The sequence below is a fragment of the Pongo abelii genome, chromosome 10 (genome assembly GCF_028885655.2).
Source record: "Pongo abelii isolate AG06213 chromosome 10, NHGRI_mPonAbe1-v2.0_pri, whole genome shotgun sequence".
Taxonomy (NCBI): Eukaryota; Metazoa; Chordata; class Mammalia; order Primates; family Hominidae; genus Pongo; species Pongo abelii.
In genome coordinates, this window is record NC_071995.2 from 19,261,137 (window position 1) to 19,281,700 (window position 20,564).

Genomic DNA, 20,564 nt, shown 5'->3' on the forward strand with positions numbered 1-20,564 from the left:
TGAGGAGTAGTACCAAATTTTAACAACTGCTTTAACCTGCTCCAGATATTTCAAAAATAAACCCAAAACAGGAAAGCACAAATAAAAGTTATGCTGTTTCTCAGGTGACACTAAAATTATGCTGATGAAAACTGAGCATGTTAAAATAATGTGAAAGAACAGCTCTTTCAGAAAGCTATCAGTGGGCTTTTTTTCTCTTGTTTAATAAACTTTTCTACATACCTTAACAAAGTATTCAGCATAAGAGTCATGATGTGTTAAACAATCACCAAAGAAAATGTATAGTGGTATTTTATTTAAAAGAAGTAACTATATGGTATTTTATTCATAAGTATTGAAATAATTTATCATTAATCAGTTGTTGAAAATTTATGGAATATAGTATATCCAAAAAAACTTCTATGCTCTAATTATTCAGCTCTTTTAGGCTAAGGAAGAAAATTTGGCAGTGGAAGGCACTCATCCAGAGTAAACACATAATCTTAGATTTAGGCTCTCACAGAAATTGAAATAGAGATCAGAAGCAATGTAGACCAATTAAACTAATGAATAAATACATGTAAAACAGCACTGTGTTATTACCTCTGTTTCTGTTCATTTACCTCTCAACTCTCTTCTTCTCAACTGTGTATCTTATGGGACTCTGTAGATCATCAAAGCATTTAGTGAAGGTTCCAGTACCACACTTTCTTTGGTATAGCTTCTTATAAAATAAAACCGAGTTTAAATTTACGAAAGACTATTTTCTACTTATGTATGTAATCTATTCATTAATTCTGTCTCAACCTGACTCTTTTATGTTAAATTCTTTAAAAAGAATTCAGTCTACTTACCATGACCCAGTTACAACTTGAGAAATACTTGACATGGGTCATAAATTCTATCTTGTGCGAATGATCAGTCCCCAGGATTATGGGCCACAAACATTTGGTGGGTCCACTACAGAGTTAATGGCTCATCCTTAGTAAAGAGCAGCATGTCTCCAGATATCCATATTGCTTTTTATTTACTCCTGAGAAAAGCGGGGAAAAAAGTAATCCATGAAATTCCCATCTTGCTTAAAAGTAACATCTGTAGGAGACCCAAGAGTGTTGCCGGCTGAGTTCACAAAAATAAAAGCCTGTGTTTCATCAGCTTTTCTCTCATTAAAAAATCAATATCAGCTATTATGGAAGGCTCCCAGAGAACACAGAGACCATTTGCCCAGTTTAAAATGTTTATCACACCCATTATTATATCAGATATTTCCCATCAGAAATCTTCCTAACTTCTCTATGTGATGGGGAAGAGTGTCTGCTTTTCTGAGCATAACTGTTAAAATAGATTTGGACTTAAGAGAACAGAAGTAAAGACTTCAAAAATGTTCCTGACCTTTAAAAAGGGATGTATGTATTCATTACCTGTATCTGTTCACTTCCTGTTCTAGCTTCCCTTTCCCTTGGTATTGCCCCAATTAAAGTTATTACCCATGCAGTCTAGAGTGGGAGGCACCTGAACCATGTGGCTAGGGGGTCAGAGAAGAGACATAGCTAAGTGCAACCAGCTAAGAGGCCATCCTTACTCCGTGATTTGCAGAGTCAACACTCAAAGTCTTCTCTCCAAGGAATAGAACACATTAATAAGGGCAAACTTGGCACATGTTACCTTTAGTCAGATACATGGTGGGGAGAGAACTATTATAGGTTCATCTGGTATGAAGCAGTCTGTACTTGGCAGCTAGTGTGTGACATGTGTGGGTTATGTGTGTGGATGTTGGCAAGGGAACGAGTAAGTATAGGGTCCACTTTCCAGAGAAATGTTTGATAGAGTTCTAACCAAGCAGGTGTGAATTCAGGGTATCCAGAGAAACTGGAATGTAATTCAGACTTTACAGAAGAAGACTGTCCTTAGAAAATGGATAGTTACGGTGTGATAAAGAAGAAATCTGCCTCAATGAGCACACGGAAGTCTCCATACCTCTTAGTACAGAACTAGTAAGATAAAACCTAATCTAGATTCTAGTGGCTATGGGGAATGTGTCTTCCTATGGTTGATTTTGTTAAATTTAGTAGTCAGCATTAAATTTGCTAATTGTAGGTTTTCATTGCCTAATAGCATCAAGTATTTTTTTCTCTCTTTTTTTAAACTTTTATTTTAGATTCAGGGGTACATGTGAAGGTTGGTTACATAGGTAAACTTCTGTCACAGGGATTTGATGTACAGAATATTTCATCACCCAGGTATTAAGCCCAGTACCCAATAGTTATCTTTTCTGCTCCTCACCCTCCTCCTACCCTCGCCCCTCAAGTAGACCCCAGTGCCTGTTGTTTCTGTCTTTGTGTTCATGAGTTCTCACCATTTATCTCCCTCTTATAAGTGAGAATATGCAGTATATGGTTTTCTGCTCCTGCATTAGTTTGCTAAGGATAATAGCCTCCAGCTCCATCCATGTTCCAGTAAAAGACATGATCTCATTTTTTTGTAAGGCTTCATAGTATTCTATGGTGTATATGTGCACATTTTCTTAATCCAATCTGTCATTGATGGGCATTTAGGTTGATTCCATGTCTTTGCTATTGTAAATAGTGCTGCAGTGAACATTTGTGTGCATGTATCTTTATGGTAGAATGATATACCCAGCAATGAGATTGCTGTGTCTAATGGCAGTTCTGCTTTTAGCTCTTTAAGGAATCACCATACTGCTTTTCACAATGGTTGAACTAATTTATACTCCAACCAACAGTGCATAAGTGTTCCGTTTTCTCTGCAACCTTGCCAGCATCTGTTATTTTCTGACTTTTTAGTAATAACCATTCTGACTGGTGTGAGATGGTATCTCATTGTGGTTTTGATTTGCATTTCTCTAGTGATCAGTGATATTGAGCTTTTTTTCATATGCTTGTTGGACACATGTATGCCTTCTTTTGAGAAGTGTCTGTTCATGTCCTTTGCCCACTTTTTAATGGGTTTTTTTTTGTTTTTCTCTTGTAAATTTGTTTAAGTTTCTTATAGATGCTGGGTATTAGACCTTTGTCAGATGCATAGTTTGCAAATACTTTCTCTCATTCTGTAGGTTGCTGTTTACTCTGTTGATAGTTTCTTTTGCTGTGCAGAAGCTCTTAAGTTTAATTAGATCCCACCTGCCAATTTTTGCTCTCGTTGTGATTGCTTTTGGTGTCTTCATCATGAAATCTTTGCCCATTCCTATGTCCAGGATGGTACTGCCTAGGTTGTCTTCCAGACTTTTATAGCTTTGGGTTTTACATTTAAGTCTTTAATCCATCTTGAGTTGATTTTTGTATATGGTGTAAGGAAGGGTCCAGCTTCAATCTTCTGCATATGGCTAGCCAGTTATCCCAACAGCATTTATTGAATAGGGAGTCCTTTCCACACTGCTTGTTTTTGTCAGCTTAGTCAAAGATCAGATACTCATAATTGTGTGGCCTTATTTCTGGCCTCTCTATTTTGTTCCATTGGTCTGTGTGCCTATTTTTGTACCAGTACCATGCTGTTTTGGTTACTATAGCCTGAATCATGTATTTTTTTATTAATTTATTCATGAATTCATTATCCCAGACATTTATTAAAATCTAGCTATTTACAAAGCACCGTGCTGGGCAATGTGCACAATTCAACATGAAATACAAATCCAGTTCCTGTTCTCAAAGAACTTAAGATCTAATGTGACAAACATACATATGAACAAAACACAGTAAAAGCTAGGAAGCAATAAGTACTGTGAAAGAAGTAGAACCAAACTATGATTATACAAAGAAAGCTGTCATTAAATCTCATCAAGAGGATCAGTGATGCTTCAAGGAGGAAGCTGAGCCTTGAAAAAGAATTTCAGTAGACAAGGAAAGAGAGAAAAGGCAATTCCAGCTGAGAGAAAAATGTACATGTAGAGGTTTAATGAGCATGGGCATGACGTGTAGTAAATGAAGGTAACTAAGCGTGCCCAGTCTGTGCTATAGATGGAAATCTCTGTAGAAGATGAGGCTGGAGTGATAGGTTACAGTGTGATTATAAAAGATATTTGTGACCAGAATGAGGATTTTAGACTTTAGTACCTAGACACTTGACAAACTAGAAGTTTGTATGCTTATAATGAAGAAGTACCATTATCTAGCTGGGATCTTAGGCAGATAACAGAGTTTATGTAATTAAAGAGATAAGGATTGGAGAACAAGATAAAAGTTATTCAAGATATCCAGGCAAATGTAGATGAGGGGCTGAATTAGGACAATGATAATTACAATGAAAAGGAGGAATGAATACAAGAGACTGCTGAGGAGTGTTTTTAATAGAATGAAGTAATTGATTATAGGAACTAGGAAAAAGAAAGAATCAAAGAAGATATGAATTTCTTGTTAGTTGGGCAGTGGTGGCAGTGTGAATGAAACAGAAAAAAAGAAGGAAAAGTTTATGTGAGAAAAGAATTTGCTGTAATTTAGATGTCATGAGTTTAAGATGCTAATAGATCATCCAGGAGGAGAGAGAGTTGACAACTCTCCAGGACTCCCTCATCCATCTCCTTGGTTTCAATTATCATTTATGTGCTAATGATGGTCAAATCTGTATTATAGGATGTGCTTTGGGCCCTCTCAATATGTCCAATCTATCTCCCAGTTTTCTCAATTCTACTTTCTACATTTATTTAAAATCCAATGACTGATCTTCATTCCTAACCAGTCTCCTAATCTGGCCTTTTAATGGGCCTCATTTTAGTCCATTTTCCATACGTAACCACAATGATCTTTCAAGACACAATTAAATCTCTTACTCTCATGTTAAAACATTTAAAGAGCTTTCTTGTTTTTTTGTACTTTAGGATAGAGTACAAAATCCTTAATGTTGCCAGAATGTCTTATCCTACTTGCCTTTCATCCCCATCTCTTGCTGCTCACCCACATAATAATACTCGGTTCCAGAAAGCCAGCCTGGGTTTCCTTCTGCAGACACATTAAAGACATCTTGCTTTCCTTTGTTTGTCTCGCTTTCCTATATATGCTGCTTCCTCAGCCTGGGTGGGGATGGTGGGAAAAAAGAATAGTTTTTATATCATTCATTTTCTCATTTGAACTTCAGCAAGTTAATCACAATTTCACCCATCTTCCAAAACCGTATTCTCACTTTACCCTTTGTCCATATTCTCACTTTACCCTTTGTTTTAAGGATCGATAGTATCATTCTTAACTTCTTATTGTAAGAGGGCCTTTATTCCAGAGAGCAGTAAATAATTTGTCATCTTAGTCATAGAAGTGCTGATAACAGTCTTCATTTTTTTTGCAAAGTTCAAATTTAGTTTAGAAAGTTCTATTATTTTCTTAAAAAAAAGTAGTCTAAAGAGATTATAATTCCTTCAGTCTACACTGTAATATAAACAAAATATCTTCCTGATAATTGGCAGGAAAATACCTTATACAATTTATCCTTAATTATTTATTGCCTTAGTAAATACAGTCACCATTTAAGTAGGGAAAATTGTATTCTTATAGTGAGAATCATGGAGTCATAAAAGAACATAGGATTAAGAACCAGAGCGGTGAGTTTTATACTTTATGCTTGCACATCGTTTGACCTGGACATACCACTTACAGTTTTCTGGAGATTAAGCTTTTCTTCTCTAAAATGCATATTATTATATAATTTTTGTGTAATATTTTGTAATGTATACACCTCTTTCTTATTTTGTATCTATTTTAAAAATGAGAAAATGAAGACTCAGAGGTTAAGGAACTTTCTCAAAATCACATAGATTTTAAATGATGGGTCCACAAATTCTCACATGGGGATAATATCATGCTTATTTCACTGGTTTATGATGAGAATAAAACTGAATTATTAATCTACAAGAATTTTCCAATTATAGTGGTTATTTTATTATAGTTGTTATTGCTGGTGTCTCTACTACTTAATACGAGAGGTTAAAAACGCATGAACTTATATGCATTCGTGTATATAAACTGAAAGACATTGCCATGCAAACTTCGGTCTAGATGTCTCTGGGTAGAATTAATCAAGTAAGCTTGATTGTATCTGCATTTATTCTGTCTTCTTTTTTGCTTTGCTTGTTCTTGTTGTGGTTAAGATGCTATATGCAGGACTGCCTGAGCTAAGTGGAATTCAAGACCTGAAATATGTGTATAATAATCTTCGTCCACAAGACACAGACCTGGAAGCAACAAGTCATTTTACCAAGTAAGATCAGCTATGAATGTGTGAGCATGAATGCATGAATGCACGCAGACACATGTTCCACAGTGGAGATGATTTCAGGTTGACCAGTCATTGGTATGAAGCTGTTGTTTCTAGAACAAGCTTGTGTTCCCTTTTCCAAAGAGCAGAAAGGAAGCAATGTGAATGTCTAGCAGAAGGCCTTAGTCAGTGTTTCTGCAGCATGTCATTGTTTGCTAACCAGCCTCTTCATCTAACAGATTGCTCAATAAGAGGTCATTGAAAAGAGCAAGAGCTGACATAAATAAATTGGTTGTTCTACTTGAACTATGTCCAGAAAAACAATTTGGAAAAAGAGATTTATGATGAGATATGTACTCACTACTTTCATATATAAGACAATACAAATATTGGGATATTTGGTCAAAGACCTGTGACTGTCTTTTGCTTTTAATCTATTTTTTTATTAAACAAGTCTAGCAAAACACTGATGTATATCAAGGTAAGAATCTGGGCAGAATATGATTAATATCAGACCCCAAATCTGGTCAAAAGGACAGTACATTTTATAAGATCTTTTTGAATTTTTCTTTTTAAATGGATATATAATTCCTGGCAAATTTTAGGTGCTCAATAAATGTTAGCAGTAATTATTTTCCTACAAACAGGAGAGAAAAACTGCATTCTTTCTTTCCTGTAACCTCTTAATTGTGGTCTTGAGTCTAATTTTTAATTGTTCTAATATTTTCCACTGGAAATTTATAAACAGAGATTATATTCTTTTAAGTGGAATGTATGCTTTAAAGAAAATCATGATTATAATAAAACCTCTTCCAGGTTTTACTTTTTCTCTCACCCTTCCAGAATATACAGCAAGAAATTGCTTCCCATTCTAATGGTGGCAGTGCGGCTTCATGGGGATGTCGTACACACTCGGGGAATTTCACTTGGCTCAGAGATTTCTGTTTCATGAACTTGAATGGGTGTGCTGCCCTTGTTGTTGAAAAGAGGCAAAGTGACAGAATCACAAAATATTACAGCTGGAAGAGCCTTTATAGTTTATTTATTCTGACAGTAGACATTCAAATGACAAAACTGAGATACAGAGAATTGGCTTGCCCACAATTAGTAGAAGTAGCAAGAAACAGTGTCTGGTCCCTCTAGTCCTGGGTTTTTCCAGTACTCAATATTGGAAATTATATGACTATGGAACTCCAGGAAGAGTTGTTGCAAAAAAACAAACAAACAAACAAACAAACAAAAAACCCTACCTTCTTGCTATCTAGTTCATTAGAGATCCCTTAAGGGAGTCCAGCAGGTTGTCTTAGTCTTGAAAAATGCCCTTTAATAGTACAATGACCTCTGAAAGAAGCATTTGTTTACATCTACTAACAAAATCCCAAGTAATTGATGTTTGACTGTGGCCAAAGACATTAGCTTGAAGACTTGGGGAGGTATTTTAGACCCTTTATTTCAAGGATCAGAAACTCTACAGTTATCTCAACTAATGGGGATGGGTGCCTTGCATGAGAAAACCCAGGGAAAGCCTCAGGAAGAACAGAAGGGCAGCATCACAGAGTCTGGAAGGTCCTTCAGAATTGAAGGCAGCTCCAGGGACCACATCAGCAGGAACTTACTCCTCCCCCTCTGACTGTTTAACCCGAGTACAAAACTCCATCCCATGCAGGTGGGTTTACATGGTACCAAAAATAGCCCCCTCAGGGTATCCCTTCAGGAGAGGATCTGAGTAGGACTCTTTTCTTTAAAATGGCTGCAGCATGGCAGATACAATGATTGACATGTCAGTGCGGCTGGGTGGGAAGACAAAGGAGGAGCATGGAGAAAGCTAAGGAAGGTAGAGAAAAGGAATGCAAAGTTGGGCTGCAAGGCCTGTGTTCGAGATGTGTCATTGTGTGGGCAGAACAATTATAGTGCTGTAGCTTACTATTAGTCCCTCCTGAAAAAGGAAAAGCCATATATGTATTTGGATGAAAAAAGTTCTTTCAGGCCCTGGCCAAAAGAAAAATATAAATAGGCTTTATTCATCTGCCAGAATTCCATCTCTTCCTGTCCCTCTACTTCATGGGACACACCGAGATCTGTAAAGAGCATAATCTTGGATATCAGTGATCTTGCCTATGGTGAGTCATCTCCCCTTCCCATCCAAGAGGACATGAACTAATGTGAAAGTAGATCTGAAGCTAGAACCTCATGGCAGTGAGGCGGACCTTGTGATCCTGCCTGCATATCTCTGCCAGGCCAATCTTCCCACTTACCAATGTTATGTGGTATGTTCTGTTAATTAAACTTCTTTCTATGACTTTGGAATAAAGAACTTGTTCTCCATTGAAGCCTTAAAAGGCATCAAATTATATAAACTAGGACACATCATTTCTCAGTTCAATAATTTTCCTTGGTGTGCCATCTCCTATCCCTCACTTCCTAGGACCTTATAATCTGATTGTCTTTGTCAAGGTTTATCCAACTACCTGCCCTCTGTCTCCATTATTCCACGTGAATCCTTTTCTGGATAGGCCATTCTCTCCGTGTACATTCATTCCTGCATTGTCTGTTTAACTCACATCGCTAGCCTCACTAGAAATGCTCCAATGGAATCATAAAATTTCTGGAATACAGGAAGATTCTGATCTAACTTTTAATCCCACCCATCCCTTGATATTCTGGACAGCTAGTACCTCCTCCATGAAACCTTATCTGATCATTCCAGTACTTCCCAATCTTTTCTTCTACAATTCTCTTGAACATGCCATCTTTTGTGCTGTCCTTAATTTATTACTGAATTACATACTGTCTTGTATATCAGTTTAATTAATATATTGATGAGTTACATCAATTTCTCCCAAGTAAAGCAGGGAATGTATTCCCAATTCTAAGAATATCTGAATATGAAACAAGCCCTATTTAACAGAAAATACAATTTAAACATCAAATATCAAGTATATAAAGAGCATATAATAATAACTACAACTTAATGCAATGCTTCTTGTGTGTCAAGCCCTGTTCTAAGTGCTTTTCTTACAGTAATGTATTTAACTGTCATAACAATCCTATGAGGTATTAATATCTTTATCTACATTTTTATACTAGTGAATTGAGACCCCAGGGAAGTTAAATAATTTACCAGAGAACATTCTCTATGCTCAAAATCACCTCTTCCATATGTGGGCTCTCAGGAATGTGCTGTTTTGTAATTCAGACCACAGTCTTCTCAAGGTTTTTCAGAGCCTGCATTGGCTGAAGTTTAACAAAGATATATTCTTCACCCTTTCTCAGGCACTAATCCTCTTATCCAGAATACCTCAAGCATCAGCAGAGAACAGAAGTTCCTTCCTGGAACTGTTATCTCTATGCTACCACAAGGAGTCCCCTGGGTGTTTGGTTCCAGATCTGCTTTGCAGTCTTGAGAGACCCCTAATAAATGGTAATTTGGCTGCTGACTTCCTGGAAGTCACCTTCCTTCCTTTTCCTTTTGTGGCCCATTCCACAATGCCATGAGCCTCTCTCTACTTTTTTTTCTTCTCAGAGAAATATCCCATGAGGCTCACTATCCCCTAACTTCCAAGAGCCCATCTCAGTCATATTTTTTAATCTTAAAGTCTCAATTACATACCTTTATTTTTAGATATGATTTAATGTGCAAATAGCATATCTGTTCAATTTCTGTCTGTTTCTTGCTCAGCATATATACATCAAGCACTGAGGATCTTTTCTATCACACATCCCATCTAGCACTATGAACAATCTCTTACAGAGAGGCCAGCAGCCTCCCTTAATTGTAACTGTAACTACCATTTAGAAATGTTTCCTGAGATCTATCATTTGTATATTATAAATTTCTGAAACAAATTATGTATTATGTCTTTTGGAAATCCTTAAACAATGAATAGAGTGAATTTATTAAAGTAGCCTGGGATAATTAAAAACAACTTTAATGGAACTCTGAATAACAGGATATCCATGACTCAAATAACTGTTAAAAATAATGTAGACTTGTTTACTTTGTGTAAATAATATTGTTATTTTGTGCTGTGTTCTCTGATATCACATGGATTTTAAAACTTAGGGAGACTAAATGCAGACCTCATTGCACATAATTCACCAAAAAAAAAAAAAAAAAGGTTTGTCATAGATCCATCATTGGTGTCTTGGTGCTTCAATGAGTGGCATTAATCCATAGATAGATAATTGATAAAAGTATATTATATACATATAATATGAACCCCTCTATATTTAAACTCCTTGTTCTTTTTATTTCTTTGTTCTGATAGGCTAAAAGTATTTTATGCCACTGTTTATTGTGATACAACTACTAAGTTACAGACAAAAGTAAGACAAGAAAACCTCTTCTTCTTTCTCCACCAGGCTCACAGATTGGGATCCCGAGCCAAGACCAGGCCATCTGAGACATAACATGTGTGGCTACTTTAAGTTCCCTGGTCTTAACTACAATATTAGCACTAAGAGGCTGCCCCTCTTGACCCTATTTGAGACTTGAAAGAAATAAACAGCTTTTTCCTGTCTCTTGGAGGATGTACTTTATTTATGAACAACCCAAGATTTTTCCTCACTCCTGGACATATCCATTCTAGGTCAAGAGCTGATCCTAAGAGTTTCAGGGAATGCTGCATACTGTGTGGCATTAAAAATTCTGTACAATTAATGGTATTTAGAGGGAAAATGGAAAGTTAAATTGGTTTGCTGGCCACAAATGCTTTTCACATCATCATCAACTACTCTGTTTCCCTTACTCTCTTCCACTCCCCTTACAGCTGAGTGCTGTTGAATAGAATCAAGAAAGTATCATGACACAGTCCACTGCAGATTGATACTCTCATGTAATATCTCTGCAGAGACCACTGCTAGGCAACAAAGGCAGCCATCCATTAAAATGTTGTCCAAAAGGGTTATTTCAGAAATTTCAGTCACTCTCAAACCTCGGGTTAGCTGTCCTCATAAAGAGCTAACCTATTTCACAGACCAGACTGGGATCATTAAGCGTAAACTTCCCTGCCTACCTCCCCTCCCACATACAGATAGTGCTTTTCATTCTATCCATTTTCTCCTCCAAGAGAGTGAGAGGACATTTTTCAAGTATGCTCAGATATTCCAGTTGGCCTGCCATATAAATTCTCATTTAGTAAGTATATGATCTGCTCTTCAGCTAAAACTGAAGCCAGCTTGAAGCAAAACAAAACCCCACACTTCAAAAAACAAAACTCAAAACAAAACAAAAAGACAAATTGTTTGCATTCTTGAGCTATTTTGACAGCAAAAGAACCCTGTCTGGTAGCCTTAGATTAAAGGCTCTACATGGAGTCAAACGGTAAGCTAACAAATCCCAGAAACCAATAGGGCTTGGCTAGTTTCTAGTGGAAACACACAGGCCTTCTAGTCTGTTTACCTCTGCTTTGCTATTCTATTGTTCCCTGCCCATTGCCCAATATTCCCCAGTGTAAATTCCAGAGAAAGGCAAACTGTTTGACTTAATTAGTTGTCTTTGTCCTTACTGGACAAGTTCCTTCATGCGAAGCCACAGTGGATTTCGTTGCCCAGCCGTATTCCTGTCATAGGCCACCCTTTCACAGAAAAATAGCCTAGAGCTTCTTCTGTGAACTTTGAGCTGTGAGGGAAGTCTTAGGAGGGGCCATTAGGCAGAATAGGCACAGTGACCATCCAACAAGTACAACTTTGAAGCCGTTGGAAATGTGGATGGCATCCAGAGAGTGTACCTGGCCTCCACATCATAGACACAGGAGCCAGAGTCCCTGTACCACTGAAGGTTTGCAGACTCAATTTCAGAAATTCTTTGTTCCCCTCGTTCCTCATTTATTTCTCATGGCTAGGGTGTGAGACAAGACTCTTTATGCTCAAATGTCTTAAAACATAGTTCAATGATTTTATATCTTGTTTCTCTTCAAAACTGAGAAATAGCACATGAGATGGAAATGCAAATCCTTGTATACTTTTATCATTAAATTTTCTTATTTTTTTTACTGTGATGCAAACTGTGGTTATAATTCCACAAATAAGAGCCAATGTTTTCCTTTGTCTTAGCTTAACAATTGATACCTACAGAAATAAACACTACCAAGGGGAGATGGGGACACAGAACCAAGAGAAAATAACAATCAAGAAGTCCAGCTTTTCGTAAATAAGAAAGTAGATTCAAAGGAAAATGTAAATTAAAACAAGTAGAAATTTCTCCTCTCATTGTGAAAGTCTCCCATTATTTTTAGTTATAATAACAAACCTGAACTAAATTAACTTTATAAACTATTTTTAACTGCAGATATAACCACTTATAATATCTGTACTTCCTAAGTTGCATGGCCCAGTCACAGTCATTATGATGTTTGATAGTGTGTTTGCTGTTCTAAATTTCTGCAGTAGGGGAAATGCTGTTTTTGAATTATATGAATTAAACTGAGAATTTGCCTAAATTGCCTAAATTCCAAGTCAGAATACACCTTAGCTGTTAAGCTTTGAAAAAAGATATCGTAAACTCTTCAGGAGACTATCAGTCTAAAGGTTAAAAGCATTTGAAAAGTTTAATGTACCCACCAAGAGTACCAAAAATCATTAGTGAAAAAAGATGAATAGTCCAGATGGCGCTGTTTCCCAACAGCTGTTTTATGCACAACAGCGCTGTGTATCTGTTAATCCCCATTGGTATTTCTGACCCTACGCATTGCATACAATTACTATATACCAGTGATTTAACAAGCAATTAGGCTACAATCGTTTACTATTTTAAAACATATTTTTCACATTTTAAAGATTTTTATTACCTTAACTATAGCACCATTTATCACTATTGATTTTTCTTTACTGTTAAGGTTTATTGTTTTGCTTTGCATACAACTTCCTTTTAATATCATTAATAAAATAAGATGGCTTTGGGAGTGGGAACTGAAAACTGGAATATCATTTCCCTGGCATATCACTTTATTCATAGTAAGACTAGCCCATCAACCCTTCACTGGTTCCTTGATTCAGTTTGTTCTGATTTGGTCAATTTCATAAGGCATCTATCTAAAAAGGTAAAAGAATGATCCACTCCCAGCCAAGTCCACAGAGCCTAAAACTCTTGTTTGAATGCAGTTTGGTGCCTGTGATGACATTTACGTAAGACTAGCTGAACTTGTAGCATGAATTCTGAAGTCTTGAAACCTCAACTTGGAAAACAACTAAGACCTTTAAGTTTGTTAGTCTTTAAGCCAATATCTAAACTGTAAAGCAGGAGAAAGGGGATGGGGAGAAGAAAGAAAATAAGAAAATAAACGCTAAAGATGCTGCTTGTTCTAATCCTTACCTAATATCTCTCTTGTAGGAGTTCAAGAGAGCACCACAAGCCAGTTACCTTTTAACAATAAATTTGTACATTTATTTTCTCTTGTATCCCTCTTTGTAAAGTTTGCTACCTTTTAGACTCATATGCATTTATTTCTTTACTCATTGGTAGTATATTTTCTGAAATAATATTTGCTTAATACTATTTCATTTCCAAAGACTTTTCCTACTTTTTCTAATTTGATCCTATCAATGATTTTGGGAAATGGCATGGTTTAGTAATCAGTTATGTTTTATAAATACAGCAATTGAGTCTCCTGAAGTCATTCAAAATGACTTTCTTGAGATCACTGGCATGAGTCATCAACTACATTTTATAGATGCAACAGTTGAATATCCTGAAATTGTTCAACAATGACTTTCTTGAGATCATGGGTAGACCTAGTGAGTACAGATTAGAACAAGGTTTATTCCTTGCATAATGAGTGCTCTTCCCAGGACACAACTATGCCAAATCATATGGAAAAAAGTCCTGCATATGGAACTCTTAATGTCCTGACTGTCAGATAAATATAAATGTTCTGTAACTTTAGTGTCTTCAGATTAGTTGAAAGACCATCATAAGAAAAACATCGACATGCTTACAGCTATGTTTCTCAAATTGGCATACCATGCTATCAAAGCCCCAAGGATTAATATGACATATCCTTTTTAGTATCGTATTTTGTTTAAAGGATTAGAATATCAACTTTAAAGTTTGGAGTCAAATGTGTACATACACATTAGATACATGTGCAACCAAAATCATCATGTGCTCCTTTTTCCATGTGTGCAATTTTGAAGTTTTAAGAATAAAAGTGCATAGAAATGAATCATTTTATCATGTACTGAGAATACATTAGCAATGATTGTCACTGAGCTCATTTAGGAATAGTAAACTTTTTTGCTTAAAAAATATGTGTTTGAATACTTAGTGCAGTATGAATTTGTAGTAAAATAGGAATTATCCGAAAGCATACTTCATAAGTTTAAGTAAAAGAAAGCACTGGTCATATATTTCAGAGATTACAAGTTCAATGCCGAACTACTGATTTTCTTTGTGCAATAAAAGAAACTATGACAAAGTTGTATTAATTCATTGTTCCCCTTGAATGATTAAGAGTGACTTGTAAAGCTGGACACTCAGTCAGTAACTTCAATACAAAAAAACAAAGTAATGTGTTTCTTGCACATGCCAGAATACTGCAATGAAATGAAGTTTGAGATTTAGATGAAGAAATTTGTTCATGGGGGGTGAGTCAATTGCAACTCTTCCTGTATTTATATATTATAAACTTACAGTATCAGTGGTAAAATAAAGAATGTTCTCATGCAAATTCCTTCACAGAAGCCTTATGAGAAATATTTTCCTGTGACTATTAAAGATACTGACCATTGAAACAGTTATTCTATCCAACTGCCAAATATATGAACAATTTAAACTGTAAATTGAAGTATGCACTCGTAGAAATCTCCATCAGGTGTTGCCTAAGAACCTTCGTTCAACTGCCAATGGCATTGTAGTCATCTCTCCTCAATGCTTAGTCTGATGTAGCTCATAAAGCAGTGAAAAATGTGTGCCATTTGTAGTCACATATCAACATAAATGTGAATTTATATTTAATTTGAGAAAAAATAATCTGCCTAGATGCTGAACCTGACAGAGAAGATCTGAGCTCTGGATTCAGCTCAGTTTTCTGAGACTGATAGACTCAGTTGCCCATTCACACACACAGTGCTAGGAAACCTGTTAGAAGCAATTGTTTCTGATGATAAGCAATTAAAATATTTAGTTTATATAAAAAGTGCATATATTATGAAGTAGAATACAATGTATACACATTTTTTAAGACAGGACCTAAGGTTTAAGAAATTTTATGCTTATTATAGGTCCCTTTAGATTATGTTCATTGGCAGATAGAAATATGTTACTTTTTTTTACCTAAGGGTTATTTCTATGTAAAAATCAAAGGATCATTGTCTTAGTACCTTTGATCCACCTGAGAATTCCACAAGTTATTGGCTTATTTTTCTCTGAAAGACAAAATTGAATTATTGTTTGCTTTTTAAAATCCACAGTGAGAGCAAAGACTAAGGAATCAGATAAACATGAGTAGAATTCTTCAGTTACTACTTCTTAGTTGATGTCACCTTTGGTATGCATTTAACTTCTCCTGGTCATTTTCTTATCTATTGCTGAAATAATTTGACTGCTCTTCTCTAAGGATGAAAAGATTAACATGAAGCATTTAGTGTACTACCTGCCGAGGGATATATACTTCCTGAGGGCAGAAATCTGGTTTCTCTTCTTTACCTCCCAGCACATAGAATAGTGCCTAGCAAGGGAGGGTTAAAAGTGTTTATCAAGACTGCTTGGAGACTTCCCTTAGGAAACTTAAGAGCTAAAATCCTCCCAGCTGCAGCTTTATTCCTGTAATATAAGGATAATCCAAAGCACAATCCTGCTAATACTGCCATTAAACAAAATAAATCAGGGAGCTATTACTTGGATAAATTAGATCCTCACAGAGGCCTGAAACCTACTACACTCAGAGCCCTAGTCCCAAGTCCAATCATAGTTAACAGCACTGTTTTGTCTGACCCATTAAGTCTGACACCTGAGAGATAGGAGATGGATTTGAGTGAAAGTCTGCCCCCAAACCATGGGCTGACCATGAAGTCTCACCCTTCATCTTCAGCCTTCTTACATCCTAACTGTTGGGCAATGTAAGAATATTGGGCATAGTTGAGATTTTGTGAGGGTGAGTTCATCAAAACTTAAAATTTATGATTCACAAAACTTAAAACTGATATCTTCATGAGAAATGAGTACATGCTGTCACCCTAAAGCTTTTCACTCCAGCAAATAAAATGTGTTCAGTAAATATTTGTTGGATCATTGTTCAATGAATGAATGGTGGAGTCTCCATAAATCATGATTAATATTATACTCCTACTATTATTATTATCCTCATGTCTTTAAAGTGCTGATGAAGAAATAATGTTTTGTACTGCACTGTGTACCTATAAATTCACAAGTGCAAACAACATCTTTAGAAATGGTGAACACTGGGATGAATAATGGGATCAGAGTCATATTTTAACTTTCTTAGCAAGTTTTGGCCTAAATTGATGTACAATAGTGGAAAAAATTGGAATTTATTCAAAAAAGTTTCAGACCAGAACAAGATAAATGGCTTTGAATTTTTATGAAATTGAAAGGAAAATTATTAAACATAATCAAAGTACATTTTTAACATTGAGGACATGGCAGATTAGTTGTAAAGAAGGCATTGCATGATCACTTTGATAGACGCCAACCCAGAAAAGTCATACTGGATTACATTCAGCATCCATTCCTCCTGGAAAATTTTAGTATACTCAGAATAGATCCAAGCTTAGATAAGCATCATACTTTCAAAAGTTAAAAATGATAAGCATTCTCATTAATGGTGGGGAAAAGATAGTATCTTCTATATTGATAATAAAGCTCTCTAATTAAACTTTGTTATGTAGTTATTTTTTCAAGTGAATAATACAATAATTAATACAATCCCAGAGAATTAACACACACACACACACAAGCAAATCAAAATAACAAGAATTTAGTAAAATAAGTGGTTACAAAGTAAACATTTAAGACTCAGTATTTTAAAAATTAAAAAGAAAATATATGATCACCTAAATAGATACAGAAAATGTAGTTAATAAAATGTAGAACCATTCATTTAGGAAAAAAATAGAAATAGAAAAGAATGTCATTAATGTATAGCTAAAAACCTACAGAAAACATTACGCTTAACAGTAAACATTGAAAGTTTTTCCTTTGTAATCAGGAACACACCAAATATGGTTGCTATCACCACTTCCATTTAATATTGAAGTGGACGTCTCTTAGCCGTGCAGAGTGACAAAAACAGCCGCTACCATTATTTGCAGGTTACATGACTGTGTACATACAAATTTCAAAAGAATATGCATATGTTGTTAGAATTAATAAGAGTTAAAGATCTACTCATATATTATCAAATATGCATTAAAAGTTAGTAAAAGATAGCGTTTATGCCATACAAAATATGCCAAACCAAAGAATAACTCCAACAAAAAATATGCAAGACCAAACTAAATAGAACAATATACCACATTCGTGAACTGAATGTCTTAATACTATAGAGATGTTAATATTCTCCAAATTGATTTGTAATTTGCATACAGTACATTCAAAATCCTTACCTATTGGTTTTGTGTGTTGGTGAACTTGATAAGCTAATTCTAAAATATATTTAGGAGGTCAAAGGGCCTAGAATAGTGAAGAACCCCCTAAAGAAAATGAGGTAAAATAATCGTTCTTCTGGATTTCAAGATGTACTATAAAGTTCCAGCTATTTAGGATAGCGTAATACTGACACAGAGATAGAAAAAGAGATAAATGCAACAAAATGAGGAGGCCAGAAACAGGCTTGTGTATATACAGTCCCTTGGTTTTGGACAAAGTTAAACAGTAAAGAAAAAAATGTCTTTGCAATTTAAAAAATTGTTACATTAAACATTGTTCATCCATATTTGGAGAAACCATGTAGCCATTTAAAAATATGATTTAATGCTATGTTCTGAATTAGAAAGATTGTTCGGTCATTCAACAAATATTTTTGGATCACTTACTATATACCAGTTACTATTAATTTTTCCCTGTAAAATATTAAGTTAACAAAAACAAATTGCAACATTACATACAATTGTGATTCTTCTCTAACTCTCATCTCACACAAAGTCAAATTCTTATGCAATTGTGCCCTTTAGGTCTTTGATTCCCTTCTTTCTCTACTCACTTTGTGTCAGCCACACTGCTGTCCTCTTGCTGCTCATCAAACACTCTAGTCATTCATCTACCTCTGAGCTTGTGGACGAGCTGTTGCTTCTGCCTAAAATGCATTTCATCAGAATTCCCATGGCCTACTTTCATGGCAAGTTAAAGTCTTTGTCAAACCATTCAGCTCATCTTTTCAGTGAGATGAGCACTTTTCAGTGGGCATCCTATTTAAAATTGTAAAACTATTATCTACCCCCATACTTCCTTTCCTTATTTCCTATTTTCTTTTATAATATATATTACTTTATCAAATTCTATATTTTTACTTGATTAATTACTATCAGAATTTTAGATTATACAAACTCTAAAAGGGCGAAAAACTTCCATCTCTTCTGTTCATTGCTAAATCCCACCACTAGAATAGTACCTGGCATGTAATAGGAATAAGGACAATGTGTGTGTCTATGTGTTTGCATGTCTGTATGTTTGCATGTCTCTGTGTTTGCACAAATATATAGAGAAAGTTCAAAAAAGAATGATGTCAAACTGCTTACAGTGGTTATTTCTGGGGAGAAGCACTGGCCTCCGATGGAGAAAAGAAACAGGGAAACTTTCACATTTTGCTTTATATTTTCCTGTGTTGCTTGAATTATATATGCTAAAATGCCAAGTTTTTAAATGTCCCTAAATCTCTTACATACAACAGGCAAATCAACCAGGATAGCAAAATCCAAAAGCTTGGACAACATTTATGACAAAACTAGGCAACAAGGTATACCCTAAGCACCGTACAATAAAAGCAGGTGGAGGCAAACCATTAAATTACAAGATTTGTGTCGTACGAGCATTTGGATAGAAGGAAGCTAAGGGAAACCACAGGTACTCTGGCTGACCTGAGAGCAGTACTCCAAAAGTCAACAGTTATTTGTTGGAAGCTGAGCAGGCTAATTTGAGAAAAGCAGTTGAAATTGGAAGTACTTTTTGCATACTCTATTTCACAGGCAAGGGTGAGGGTTCTGTGGCAAATATAAAAAGATTAGGCAATCTATGAATTCTCAACTTTAACTGGGGCTTTCTTCCAAGAAAAAGGTCTCTCTCACACTGAAGAGAAACTGTTGGACATAGAATCCAAATTGCATGGACAAGAGATAATATTAGCAAAGGGAAAATCAAAGTCCAGAAAAAGTTGGAGGGAGGGGATCAAAGGAGAAATATCTCAGAATGTATTGTATGAAATTATATGTGTATATATTTTTTGAGACAAGAGTTTGGCTCTTGTTGCTCAGGCTAGAGTGCAGTGGCACAATCTCGGCTCACTGCAAACTCCACCTCCCAGGTCCAAGTAATTCTCCTGCCTCAGCCTCACAAGTAGCTGGGATTACAGGCATCTACCACCATGCCTGGCTAATTTTTTGTATTTTCAGTAGAGATGGAGTTTCACTGGTCTCAAACTCCTGACCTCAGGTGATCTACCAGCCTCAGCCTCCCAAAGTGCTGGGATTACAGGCATGAGCCGCCGCACCTGGCCAAAATCATTTTTTTAAATCACTATGTGACAGCAACAGAAAAGGAAGCCCCAGACCCTAAAAAATCCTCTACTCCTTCCTGAAAGTTCAGGAATACTCATTTTATATAGAAATGAACAAGAAAAATGACCATGGTTGAAAGTCATATAGAATTATAACAAGAAAAAGAGAAATAAGAAGAAAATAATATCCTTAAAAAAATGGGCCAGAAAGACATGCCCACCAAAAGGATAAACTGTATCCTTATATTTAATTGAGATAAAAGAAATTACGAAAATGATAAATACATGAAGGAACAACATACACCACAATTAGGAAACCTCAGAAAGGAAGTGATTGAACCCAAGAAAGAAATAAAAGAAAACCTGATTTTACAAACAGTAAGCTAGAAGAGACATGGGAATGAACAAACACAACAAAACACACAATGCCTCAAGAGAGAAGGTAAAAACAGAGAGGACTTTTAAAATAAAAAAGAAATAAAGAAAGGCAATGAAGATCCAATGTACATATAATAGTAGTCCCTGAAAAAAAGAAAATGAAATAATATATAAAACTATATCAAAACTACATAGCATATTTAGTATTTTAACAAATACTAAGACTATAATTTAAGAAAAAAATTTCAAAAGTGAAAGGATTTGAAATTACATATTGAAAGGGCACTATTCAAAAAAATGACCCAGAAAAACCAATACAGAGGCATGTTTTAGAAAAACTAC

General features: G+C 35.6%; 1 protein-coding gene and 1 long non-coding RNA gene across 3 annotated transcripts in view; one reads left to right on the forward strand and one right to left on the reverse strand.

The window, feature by feature from the left end:
* The window catches only part of PIK3C2G (phosphatidylinositol-4-phosphate 3-kinase catalytic subunit type 2 gamma), a 400,993-nt gene that overhangs the window by 285,437 nt on the left and 94,992 nt on the right, over positions 1 to 20,564 (forward strand). For both annotated transcript variants that reach the window (XM_024256898.2, XM_024256899.2), the window contains one exon: positions 6,071 to 6,180. In XM_024256898.2, the coding sequence (XP_024112666.2) occupies positions 6,071 to 6,180 (110 nt within the window). The remainder of the gene's footprint in view (positions 1 to 6,070; positions 6,181 to 20,564) is intronic.
* Positions 4,628 to 20,564, reverse strand: part of LOC129049068 (uncharacterized) — a 135,648-nt gene continuing 119,711 nt past the window's right edge. Inside the window, exons 6-7 of the long non-coding RNA XR_008511841.1 lie at positions 7,013 to 7,149; positions 4,628 to 5,002 (exon numbers count right to left, since the gene is read on the reverse strand). This is a non-coding gene — a long non-coding RNA (uncharacterized LOC129049068). The remainder of the gene's footprint in view (positions 5,003 to 7,012; positions 7,150 to 20,564) is intronic.